Source organism: Sesamum indicum, linkage group LG1 (assembly GCF_000512975.1).
Source record: "Sesamum indicum cultivar Zhongzhi No. 13 linkage group LG1, S_indicum_v1.0, whole genome shotgun sequence".
NCBI lineage: Eukaryota > Viridiplantae > Streptophyta > Magnoliopsida > Lamiales > Pedaliaceae > Sesamum > Sesamum indicum.
This window is the reverse complement of record NC_026145.1, coordinates 6218662-6231699: the sequence shown is the minus strand read 5'-3', so window position 1 is coordinate 6231699 and position 13038 is coordinate 6218662. Positions and strand designations below refer to the sequence as shown.

The 13038-nt window shown below is 33.7% G+C and overlaps 2 protein-coding genes across 2 annotated transcripts in view; both read left to right on the top strand.

Annotated features, from left to right (window-relative positions):
• Window positions 1–5378, top strand: part of LOC105157373 (SPX domain-containing membrane protein At4g22990-like) — an 8255-nt gene extending 2877 nt beyond the window's left edge. Inside the window, exons 4-11 of the mRNA XM_011073787.2 lie at window positions 248–559; window positions 769–873; window positions 995–1449; window positions 1846–2147; window positions 2600–2772; window positions 3141–3331; window positions 4212–4345; window positions 4920–5378. Coding sequence (XP_011072089.1) covers window positions 248–559; window positions 769–873; window positions 995–1449; window positions 1846–2147; window positions 2600–2772; window positions 3141–3331; window positions 4212–4345; window positions 4920–5158 — 1911 coding nt within the window. The 3' untranslated portion in view covers window positions 5159–5378. The remainder of the gene's footprint in view (window positions 1–247; window positions 560–768; window positions 874–994; window positions 1450–1845; window positions 2148–2599; window positions 2773–3140; window positions 3332–4211; window positions 4346–4919) is intronic.
• LOC105157364 (protein HOTHEAD) overlaps window positions 10629–13038 on the top strand; it is a gene marked incomplete in the record, with an annotated part of 6844 nt that continues 4434 nt past the window's right edge. The window contains 2 exon segments of the mRNA XM_011073776.2: window positions 10629–11002; window positions 12917–13010. Of these exon segments, the coding sequence (XP_011072078.2) occupies window positions 10933–11002; window positions 12917–13010 (164 nt within the window).

Sequence of the window (13038 nt, the reverse complement as noted above, 5' to 3'; positions counted from 1 at the left end):
ATCCAATTTTCAATGAAATTTATCATATTGTGTCTTCTGAATCTCTAAAGTAAGTTTTGCCTCCAGATATGTCAAGTTAAGATTTTGTTAACTGAGTTTCCAATAAGAAAGGAAATCTAACATTACATTTGTGTTTGTAGTGTACTTAAGAAAATATTCACGCTTATTATGGTGAGTTATAATAAGTTTTAGCCTGTGCTCATTTTTAGTGCTGAAGCTTATTATATGTTCTTGGTTGTCGTGCCAGATTGAAAAAATTGTTTTATTTATATTGGAACAACAAGGTCTTCTGGCAAGCAGGATTGCCAAGCTTAATGAGCAACAAGATGCTCTCCAGGAACAGCCTGACATATCCAAGATATGTGAGCTACGTGAGGCTTATAGAGCAGTTGGACAAGATCTCTTAAAGCTTCTCTTTTTCGTTGAAATGAATGCCATTGGTCTGCGGAAGATCCTTAAGAAGTTTGATAAGAGATTTGGGTACAGGTTCACAGATTACTATGTGAAAACTCGTGCTAATCATCCTTATTCCCAACTTCAGCAAGTTTTCAAGCATGTGGTAATATACTAATCAGAGATGCATCCCTTGGCTCCCTATCTTCTTTTCCTTGCCTCATCACCTGTTCAGACAACATGGATGATAATAATGAATTTGTCTCAGCATTATCAGACTTACTACTTCATCATCGATGGGGCTTAGAAGTTATATTTATAATTATTCAAAAGGAAAATGACACAGTTCATTGCTAAATTGACTAGTAATTGCAGGGGTTGGGAGCTGTTGTTGGAGCTATATCTCGAAACCTTGCGTATCTGCAGGATCGCCAGGGAAGCTACTTATCTATATATGACCAGCCTACCCTTCCCTTCCAGGTTTAACGTGTTCACCCTTCAGTTAGCTTCCATCATTTTTTTGCATCTTGTAATATGCTGCAACTAGCTTGTAAATCTTGTAAGTACTCCGCTCTTTATACCTTGAAGAATTGATCTGCAGGATCCTGTTGTTGAGTCAATAAAATCAGCTGTTGATAGATTAACTCACTCGACAAATTTCCTTAACTTTCTGGGACAACATGCACTTATCATGCATGAAGAGTTGCCTTCTCCTGCTGAGGAACATGTTGATGATCAGCGATACCATTTCATGTCACTTCTTCTCAACTTGGCAAACACATTTCTGTACATGGTTAATACATACATTATTGTTCCAACAGCAGATGACTACTCTATGAGCCTTGGAGCAGCAGCAACAGTCTGCGGTGTCGTGATTGGAGCAATGGCAGTCGCACAAGTATTTTCTTCTGTCTATTTCAGTGCTTGGTCTAATAAGTCATACTTCCGACCTCTGGTATTTAGCAGCATAGTACTCTGTGTCGGAAATGCTATGTATGCAATGGCTTATGATCTCAAATCACTATCAGTACTGCTGCTTGGTAGACTACTTTGTGGGTAGGTAACTCACTCTCTCTCGCACCCTCTCTCCAGGTCCTCCTTTTGCTGTCTAGCTATCTGGGGATTTGGAGTGCTGTGTATTTGCATGTGTTTTACTTTCTTGTTCATTTATTTATTAACTTTGCAGCAGTACTTGACATTTATATTTCACGGCTGCTTTTTGGTGTTGACTACTGTTATAGTTCTGCTAGGTCATGTTTACAGGTTGTCATATTTGTTTGTTGTGCTACTTTGATCTATCTTCTTTATTGCTTTCAGTTGAAGTTTTCCTAAATAACATATTAACCATAGTCTCCTAATCCACAGATAATAATATTTTATGAGATTCAATTATGGGAGATGTATGAAACTTTGAGAATCTGAAATTTTATCCTCCTTTTCATGAACTTGCAGGTTCGGTTCTGCCAGAGCGGTAAACCGTCGTTATATTAGTGACTGCGTGCCTCTTAAAATCCGCATGCAAGCATCCGCAGGTTTTGTTAGTGCTAGTGCTCTAGGAATGGCATGTGGTCCTGCAGTAGCTGGGTTACTTCAAACCAAATTCAAGATCTACAATATCACATTTAATCAAGTCACTTTGCCTGGATGGGTAATGGCTATCGCGTGGTTAATCTATCTTATATGGTTGTGGATCTCCTTCAGAGAACCAGCTCATGAGACTGAGGTCAACCACGTGCCACAAAAATCTAATGCTGGTCTGCTTAAAATCACCTCCTGCTCATTGCTTGTTTTCTGTCTTCATTTTTCTTTGGATGAAAATAATGGTATACATGATCACTGGGTAAATGGTGTTCCAAAGGGCAGCAAACTCTTTTCTATAATAAACTTCTCCACTTCCTCTCCCACGGGAAAAAAAAAAAGAAAAAACTTTACGTGATTGTTCATGATGATAGCTAAAAGGACAAGTTTTAGAGGCATCCCTTACGAGTGCTTTTTTTTGGAAGTGCAGTTGTTCTAGAGAACTGCATTTATATTGATAAGTTCTTGTATCAGTAAAATAATGTTATAAGAAAATTAGAAAAGAAAAAGAATTATATGGCTTGTTTATGTCTTAATTTTGGTGACAACTGTGCCCACAAGCTGGTACCGGCCACAGAATTTAGAAAAGACACTTGGAAACCTGACATCTTATTTGTTTTAACTGCAGAACATGATAAGCTTGAGAAGGGTCTTGCACAACCATTACTACCATCAACACAAAATGAAGAAAATGGTGAGGGGAATGAAGAATGTGAAGAGAGTGAAGAGGCTCCAGAGGACTCTCGTCGACCAGCCAACTCACTAGGATCCGCCTATAGGTTACTTACACCTTCCGTAAAGGTAATGCACATAGGAGCTCGAGATTTATGCTCCTCTCCGAAAGTGGCTTGCCTATCTTCACCTGTTATTGAATGTAATTGGAATGTTAAAACCGATATGTGATGTCACAGCAGTTGGTTTTGCTACTGGATCCGTGATGTAGGGTATCTTTGACACTGTAAGCAACGAACTCCATTTGGCAATTGATCGATAACAAAACCTACTAATTTAATTGATTTCAGACTAATCATAGCTGAAAGGGTTTCAAGTAAAATTCAAACTTAGCAACTATTTTGTGCTATATTTTTCTGTCTCAATCATTTCTTATAGCTGCTGACACAAGTCACCTCTTTTTGTACTCTCATAAATGTTTATATGCTATTTTGCAGGTTCAGTTGCTGATCTACTTTATGCTTAAATATGCTATGGAGATCCTACTTTCAGAATCAAGTGTTGTTACAACATACTATTTTGGTTGGACCACAGGCACCGTGTCGATTTTTCTTGCCTGCCTAGGCTTGACAGTGCTTCCAGTAAACATTGTTGTTGGAAGCTACATAAGTAATATGTATGAGGACAGGTAATTACTTTTCTACAGAGCCAGTGCTCAGATCCATAATATGTCAAACATGTCTTAATGTCTCTTAACTGATTCTTGATTGATCTCCCCTGATTTTCTCTGAATGTAATTCTATGTCCAAGCAGTTAGAGAACACTTCTAGAAAAGTATGTGCATGGTAGTGCAATTAGTGAAACAATATTTGGTGCATATTATCCCCTCAGGATGTCCTTTCAGTGTCATCTCATGGCAGTCTTGATTGGGTGAGTAGCTGATAGTAAAAATTTGGTGTCCGCTTCGTTTCCTTAAGCCACAAGGATCGACGTCATTCTCTTTCTAACTCGAATCACAGAGAATTATGCATAACCTGGTATCGCAAAAAAATCTATTGCCAAACCAATTACGGGGACTTGATGTGCAAATTACATTACAATTTTATGTTTGGCTTGTGAGTAGGGGTCAGCCATTTCATCCAGTTTAACACGTAGGCCTCACTTTATAAGACACAACTTGAATCATGTATGTGCCGTTGTTTGCCTGCCAGTTGGAATTCTGCTGAACTCCATTGTGGTGCCTGTCAGGTGGTGACTATCTTCACCGTAACTGGTTGTTTCGCAAATGATAAAAAATAACTTGCAAACTATCTTGCTCGTGATTTGTGTTTTACTTATAGGCACGAACTATGTTTCAGTTAGTGGTGCTTACGGCTTACCAATTTTGTTTGTAAAGATTGTTTCACATGATTAGTTTCTTTAGATATGTAGTGCTTAAGCATTTTATCCTTAGAAACATCTCTATGTCAAGCACGATATGTGCTAAAGAAACCAACTTCACACGTCGTGCTTTTAAGCCATTGTCATCTGAAGTTACTGATCGACTTATGTAATTGATCTGTTTGCAGGCAAATATTACTGGCATCTGAAATTATGGTCTTGCTGGGTATAATTTTCAGCTTCAACTTCATAATCCCATATTCTGTGCCACAATATGTCTGCTCAGGCCTCATAATGTTTGTATCTGCTGAAGTATTGGAAGGTAATAATGTCTATGTTTTCAATTGTCGACTATGACTTTAGCTGTCAAAGCATGTTTACGCTGTTGGAATGGCACCATAAGAAACACATTCGAGAGAGTCTAATCCTGAAGTTTTACGAATCCAGTAATCTGAAACTTTTTCACTCAGTTTGTGCCAAGTTATGCAAATTTCTTTTCATTACTATTTTTGGTGTTTTGCATTAGAAGCATGATTATGGAACCAGCAACCATTTTTCTGTTTTTTTTTTTTTTTTTTTTACGTTCATCCTTTAGTGTTATATTAAATGCTATCTTTTAGTACCAATCTAGGTAAGTTGATGTAACCATGCATGACTATGGCCCTCAACATATTCATAAGAAAATGTGCTTCATCCTCAATAGCAAACAACTGCTCTTAGTGCTGGAGTTGATATGTATATTTAGTAAAAAGGAAATTGGTATCAGCACTGTCAATCATTTTCAATTCATGTTTTGGGTTGTGGGACGGGTTAGTGTAGGGATTTGATAGGGGGTGGATCCCGGATACTCAATAGTTGATCACTTTAACAATGAGCCGTCGTTGTTACTTTTACAGGGGTCAATTTGTCACTCCTCTCCAGAGTAATGTCATCCAGACTTTCCCGTGGAACCTACAATGGTGGCCTTTTGTCCACAGAAGCTGGGACACTTGCACGAGTAGTTGCAGATGGCACAATCACTGTTGCAGGGTTGTTAGGCCAGAGTATGCTCTTAAACATCACCCTTCTCCCTTCCCTAGTGATTTGCATCGCCTCGATTATTGCTACCTGCTGTACATACAACTCCCTGTACTAAGACCTGGTTGTGTTTAGACCATGTAGTGAGGTCGTCAAAAAGCATCGTCCATTTCCATTCATTCTTTATTATTTCTCCTCGAATGAATGTCTTAGTCAGTCTGAAATTCTGGTTTTTCTTTTGTTTGACTATTGCATCAGAATGTTGTAAATTTCAAGCAACAATAGTCTCACCATTTTATCTTTATAATATTCATCCTTGTGGTGTCCCAAGTCACGTATATGCATCTACATACCTTTGCATCTGAGTTATAATTAAATGGTTTAAATGTCGACTCTGTACGACTCTACTCATGTCGTACGATATAATTCGTACGGTATTACAAATTAGTCCCATCAAAAAACGCACGGTGCATTGCTTATTTCCAAACCAACATCACCGTCGGATCTTGGACAGCGTAAGTACAGTTTGAATGGCCGCTGAGATCGTTGGAAATTTGAGGTATTAGTAGTAGATAGTTAGAGCTGTGCATGTCATTACTATCTACACGCTACAAGTGATGTTTGAGTGAAAGGTAATGTAGTTAGCAGTTCAGTCAGTAATGAAGATGGAGAATGGTCCACACCAATATGCCATGAAACATATGCTTGTTGAAATTCTCACAACTCTGTATGCTTGAATTTATGTATAGTGAGTCTCCTATTAGTGGTCATGACTGTACATACCTTTTCCCCAAATCACTTTCCTTACACAAACATTTGTTTTTCTCATTGTTTGTTGTTGGGTGGGAGTTGTTATGGCTTTATTACAATGCTGGTTGGATGCACTAAGGAATTTGAGAATGGTTTGTGGTCAATGCATTGGTGTTACCACATTCCAAGTAAATCAATCAGTCATGTCCTAACTGTGATGCACTTTGTTACGTGATACGTTATTTTTTTTAAATTGTATACTAATTATATAATAAATATATTGTATGTATCGTATAATTTATTTAAATTATTAGATTTGAGTTAGAATTTTCGAGAAAATAGTATTGTATTTGTTAGTGAGAGGTGAAGAAATAAACCATTTGCATTGAATGTCACCTAACATGCAGCTGATCATTCATTGATTAGCAAGGCCCACAAGATCAATCATCACGGCCTGATTAAGTGTCACCACAAATCAAGACTATATAGTATGAACGAATTAACTCTGGTAGTTGAATTCACCTAATTCCCCCATGTTCTTATTATACTTCAATTTTCAATTATTAGAAACCTTAACTAGAGCTCTCTAACTAAAGAGTTGAACAAAGTTAGTATGAGGGATAATTATACTGCTCTAAAACATTTGGTGTAATTATATGTAAATTTTTTTTTTGTAAGTTTTTGTCAGATAAATAGACTTATTCGTTAGTCAAAATTCACTGAATTTGCTAATATTAGTAAAAAGAATGAATGGGTTCTGTATTTACTCATCATTGATTTATTACAGGTCAAATAAATATTTTTAAGATAAAGTTACCCTTATATATCTTTATATGCGAATGCATGTGACGAGGTTTATCTCCACTCTTATGGTCAGAAAGACTTGTTTGACCTTCAATAAATCAATAATAACTCAATTGGGAATAAATATGAATTTTTATTCAATTTGGTGTTCATATTAGCAAATTCGATAAAATTTGACTAATGGAGGAATTTATGTATTAGATAAAATGTCAAAAATGTAATTTCTAAAACTACAAGGGGTTCGTGCAATTATATGATCTCAAGGGGGCCAACACGACAGGATCAAGTTGGATTTTCTATTCAAAATCATGCATTTTCTATTTTATGTAATACATATGAAGCGTGGGCACAAAAATTATATTATTTTATTTTATTCAAAAAAAGATTATATACGAATGATGTGTATATGTTATATAAAATAAAATAAAAACACTTTTAATTTAAAATAAAAAATTCAATCCAAATCAAGACATATATATATATATAACTCCAAAACCAACTGATCGAAGCATTAACAAAAATTCTGAAAAAGAAAAGGATGTGAAGGAGACCCGTTTTCATCTAGAAATATTTGATATTTAATATATACACACCAAATTAATTATGATAATGATCTGAACCACTTTGTTTTTTTCTTAATAAAAGTGATAATTACATTATAATATGCAAACATGTATACTTATATACTTTAATAGATTCCTCTATAATATTCAAATTAACTACAAATGACAACGAAATATTAAATTTACAGACTCAGGCTATATCATCAGGCCACTACTTCATCTGTATAACGATGTGGGATTTCCTAAATCATGATTTGACGACCTTGGGGTTTATGTACTGGCAACTAGGGGTTGCTTGCAGTGAATTTCTTAACTTTATATATATATATACCATATAATTCATTACATTATTTCATATATTTAAATTTAAATATTGATCCATTATATCTTTTATTTAAATCGTCAATACGTTCAAATGAAATAAAAAGAATAAAAAGCTCTTATGAAAGTGGATATACATTTTCATTCTTAGAGCTCAAACTTACAACATTTTAGTTGTGAGGACTCAACCTGAATTACCGACTAAGTAAGATCTCATTCACAATAAATTTCGTATTTGGCTAGGAATTTGGGTGTATATTACGAAGGGTGAATCACATTTTCTCATTCAAATTATATATGTTTTCACACTTCATCATTTTTATTTTTATTTTGTCAATTTACCATCTCAACTTTGCGACACTTACACTTTATCGTCTATGATCATTTTTTCATCACCTTTTTTGCTGGAGAAACTTACATGCACTACACATATTATATTTTTCCACAGAAAAATCGATCGAAAAACATTAAATGATATTAATTTAAAAAAATAAATAAATAAATATAAAGTTAAATATATATAATTCAAATGAAAAATTATAATTTACCTTATTATGAAATTACGATACTCTTTTCTAATGAATTTATTACAAGAAAGTTTTGACAGAGGTGAATGAGAAGTAGTGGTGTCCCTTTCGTTGTTGATTGTTCTTCTCTTGATCACAGATTTTCTCACCACATAAATTAGTGATTGGTGTGGAAAGGAAGAGATTTTTCTTTCCTAAATAAGAACTATAAAAAATATTAAAATTGGAACTCAAAATTTTGCAGCTCAAATGGGTACACGTTTGTGCCTCGGCGTCGCCCGCAACCGCACAAATTAAATGTCCCATAAATGTGCCACTAATAATAATACAGCGTATGATACGATCGATATGAGAGGCGTTCGATAATAATTATCGAACGAAAGAAAAAGGTTGTGTTTCTCAACTCTAATTTTTTAGTGAATGAATTATGTGTATTTACATCATAATTATCGATGTTGTCCCATAATTCCCGCGATCAACGGGACGCCGTTGCGTCAAAGTAAAGCATGTTGGCACACATGTGGGCCCACCTGGGCTCTCGTGGCCAACATAGACCATTAGGTTTCCGTCTCGATTAGGAACCGTTAAATAGTTCTTTTAGATGTCTAAAGTCGGCCGTTGGAGGCCTCCAATCTACCCAGAAATTTGCTTGCTTAGTGTTTTATTGTATGAGGATGACTAGCTATACTCACCATGCATGGCCCTTTATAATAAATTCAACAAAATTATATTTTACTCCGGCAATAGTTATTGAATTGATCAAGGAGTGCATCTTTTTTCGCATCTCTATGGTCCGGCCTCCGTATCATGTATCGCTTGAACCTTTGTGTGGCTTAAGAATTCTGTACCATAAGAAATCTTAGCTCGAACCGATTATCCATAATTAGGAATTGTGCTTACAATACTTTGAAAGTACTGCACTTCTACTACATTGACGAAGATACAACCAATGGTTGGCTCCCCCTCTTAATCTGTGTGCATACTCAACAACGATCCACAAAGTTAAATGTGATGTTAAATACTCAACTCTAGTAACTTGCACAACACCACTTCTGACTCCTCTAAGACCCTCAAATGTCTTTGCCGCAAGTTCTTCTATGAAAAGTAATCTCTACCACATCCCTGACCCTTACTTTCATACATGTGGATAATTAATATTTATCATAATTATTTTTTAGTTATAATTATTAATTATAACAAAAGATCATATTTACTTTTTCAAACTAATTTTTTGAACAAAATTTTCCTTATATGTTATTAAATATATGTATATATATATATTTAATGCAAAAAGTGTTAGATTCAATGTTTTGCCCCATTGAAACTTTAACTTTAAACCCTTTCTTGAGTTGAAAAATATTTTTTAACTGTAACAAAAAGAGTTAATAATTAATTAATTATTCAAAATGTTGAACCTAAATATATAGTATATTGGTATAATAAATACATTAAAAAAAAACCCTAACATAAAAAGTTACTTTTATTATTTGAATTTAAAATTAAATTATTAATTATTTAATCTAATATAAATCTTAGACTATCATTTGTATAGAGATGATTCCCACATTTTCGTTTATTAAATGTGTTCTTTTTGTTGAAAAAGTTGAATAAAAATTTATTTATTCATTGTTCTCAAAATAATCCAAGAATTTGTTTAAATATATATCCTAAGGTTAATAGAGATATTATCATTTTAATCCAAATGAATGGAAATTTGAGATTGTTTAAGTTCAAATCACTGACTTTGTTCCTTTATCAATATATAATTCCAATAATTAATGTGACTTGAGTGTTGGTTTGTTGGTAGATCTCTTAATTTTCATATATGAAATGTCATGGGTTTGATTTTAAGTTGTATCAATTTTGAAAATTTTAGAAAGTTTAATAAGCCGGTCGGTTCACTTGATTTCGAATTGGGTCACTGGTTCAACCGACTATCTAAATTGATGTCAAAAAAATAAAAAATTTTTAAGGCTAGTATAATTTTCTGGGTTGAACCGGATCTGATGTCGAAAAATAAAACGATTTCGAAACTATTATGATTTTTTGGGTTGAATCGGATCTGATGTCAAAAAAATAAAACGATTTCGAGGCTGTTATGATTTTCTGGGTCGAACCGAACTATTTTATGAATTGAGTAATGATTCAACCGGCCTGCGCTGGATTTTGAAACAGTGGGCCCAGATGTCTAAGGTGGTGTAAATTATAGGACTGAACTTATAATTACAGAACTAAAATTATAATTTTTTTTTATTTTTTTCAAATACAGAATCGAACTATTTTATGAATTGAGTAATGATTCAACCAGCCTGGGCTGGATTTTGAAACAGTGGACCCCAGATGTCTAAGGTGGTGTAAATTATAGGACTGAACTTATAATTACAGAACGAAAAATTATAATTATTTTTACTTTTTCCAAATACAGAATCGAACAAAATTTTATTTCCCACCATTAAACTATACTGCTACTTTCCGTATTAGACTCACTAATCACACGACAAATATATCTACTTATTTGCAAACGACACGTGATCGATCATTTTGTGACGATATTTCGACTTTGAGTTTGGCCGAATCGGGTCGGGACTACTCTCATCCTTAAATAGAGGTGGATTAGTTGATTTCATGTGAGTGACACACTCTTCACAAAAGTTGTACATATTTCTTGAGTTGCTCTACTTTCCAGCTCTCCCTTCTCCATCGCCTTCAAACCCCAACAAGCCATCTTTCTGCTCTCAAATTACTTAGCCGCCCCACTCGCACGTAATGCCCTCTCTTCTTCAACTATTCATTCATATATAAAAAGAGATCCAAGTGGGTTTGATTTTTCTCTGCAGTCAACACCTTACATTACTCTCCAATTCACGGCTTTGGAAAGGGAAAAAGAGAAAGGCGTGTTTTGAGTTAAGGTTGTAATTTGAAGAGATATGTTGAGCATACTGCTGCGGTTTCCAGTAATTATTCTGCTGTTTCATGGCTTCTGTTGGTCGGAAGAAGGTATCAGAAATATTCACTTCTCTGCATCTTAAATTTTGTAAAAATTATACTGACACTCTTTACGTCAACTTTAGATACATAAACACCTCCCGCTTTATGTAAAATTACAGATACACCCCTTTAAGGGATGTCAGTATAGTGTACCTTAAGTGGTATTTATGTAATTCTTTGAACATATATATACTTGTAATTACAACTACAACTTCGACGAATGTAGATTATAATTTTGCAAAAGGTAGAGAATATCTGTATATTTGGACTGAAAACTTCGAGGGTTGTCGATGTAATTTACCTTTGTAAACTTTTACTATATTAATCAATCCCATTATGTTAACTATTTTACATAATTGAAATAATTATTTTAATTATTTTATTCATTTAAAAATATTTGGGATTTTCATGATTTTAAAGAGAAGAACAAAACAGTAAAATCTCAAACAAGATTAAATTTTAGTGCAGTGAAATTAAGGTGTTAAAATAAGTCCATTGTGCATGGCTGTTAATTTCTTGGTCATTTTTTGCTTAGGCAGGGCAAAATTTGGGTCTAAATTAATTTTGACTCAATGAATTTTTAACTAATAAAATGGATTTAGGAATAATACTTTTATTTTACAACTCCTGCTCAATCCGAATTTTTAAAATAATAATCTTGTAAAATATTTTTATTTTTTTTCTATATTTATATGAAGCAGAAGTTCAAAATAGACATTCAATTAAAAAAAACGAAGGTTTATTTTTAAAAAAAATAAAAAAAAGTGCAACAAAAATTCTACTTTTGATAATTTAACAACTAATCAAAATTCGAAATATATTTGAAAGTCCCAACAAAGAAATAAAATAATATTATTTTTATTAAATTATTATAACTCGAAGTACATTTTTTTAAGTATGCATGTATTCACAAGTAAGCAAACAGTGAACAGACATATAAGGAATAAATTTTTAACCCTATCTTAGACTATCCGAGGAATGGTGTACATATTCCATTTCTTCAGTGAGATAAGAATTGCTAAAATCGGACCGATATTAGTACCGATTCTAATACTGTGAATAAAATATATAACTATATATAATATACAATATCATTATATCTAATCACACGAACTAAACGAACAGTAATTTTAAAATAAAAAATTCAATCCGCAAATTTGACTATTTCACATATTACTGACCTACACTCCTACACCTCCTCTTAATGTAGCACATGTGTGTGTGTGTGTGTATTGTTAGTATCACATTAGGCCTACAAATTAAGAGTACTTCATTTTGGGCAACAAATTCTTGATAAAATAAGGTCCCATATATTTACTATTCCCAGCTGGATCAGAATTAACATCCAACTACTTCTACTTTTCCTATACTACAGCTCTCAGTGCGTCACGTTCGATGTGTGTACAAAATATTTTTTCCCTTAATTGGAAACTTCTATCGTATTTTGGTTTCACATATAAATATTATATATATGATTGACATGTGTTTTTTTTAAAAAAATTAAAAATATAATTAAATTTAACTATAATTTAAAAGTGGGGCTGCATATAATATACGCCTGGGTGTGACACAAATGAGTTTTCACCCCTTTTTTTTGTATTCATTAGCAGTTGTGGTATGGTGTTCATGCGTGCATATAATAATAACTTTTTATTCTTTGGATATAAATAAAATTTATGAATCAAATATATTATTTTAATAAAATAGAAAAAGAAGAAAACAAAAACTAATTTATCAGTTTTCTTATCAGTTGAAGAGTATTTTTCATTTCATAAAAGATTAGTGCGGCGGTGTCGTTAACTGTTATTTATAAGAATGGAGGAGCTTTCTTTATATTAGTATAGATTATATATATATATTTTTTAATTTACAGTAATTAATTATTAAAATAGGTGTTTTCTAATTGTGGTGTTCAAAATTTAGGACCAAACTACAGTTTCATGCACCAAGCAACCTCAGCTCCACGAATCTCGTACTACGACTACATCGTAATCGGAGGCGGCACCGCCGGCTGCCCCCCCCCCCCCACCCCTCCCCAAAACGCC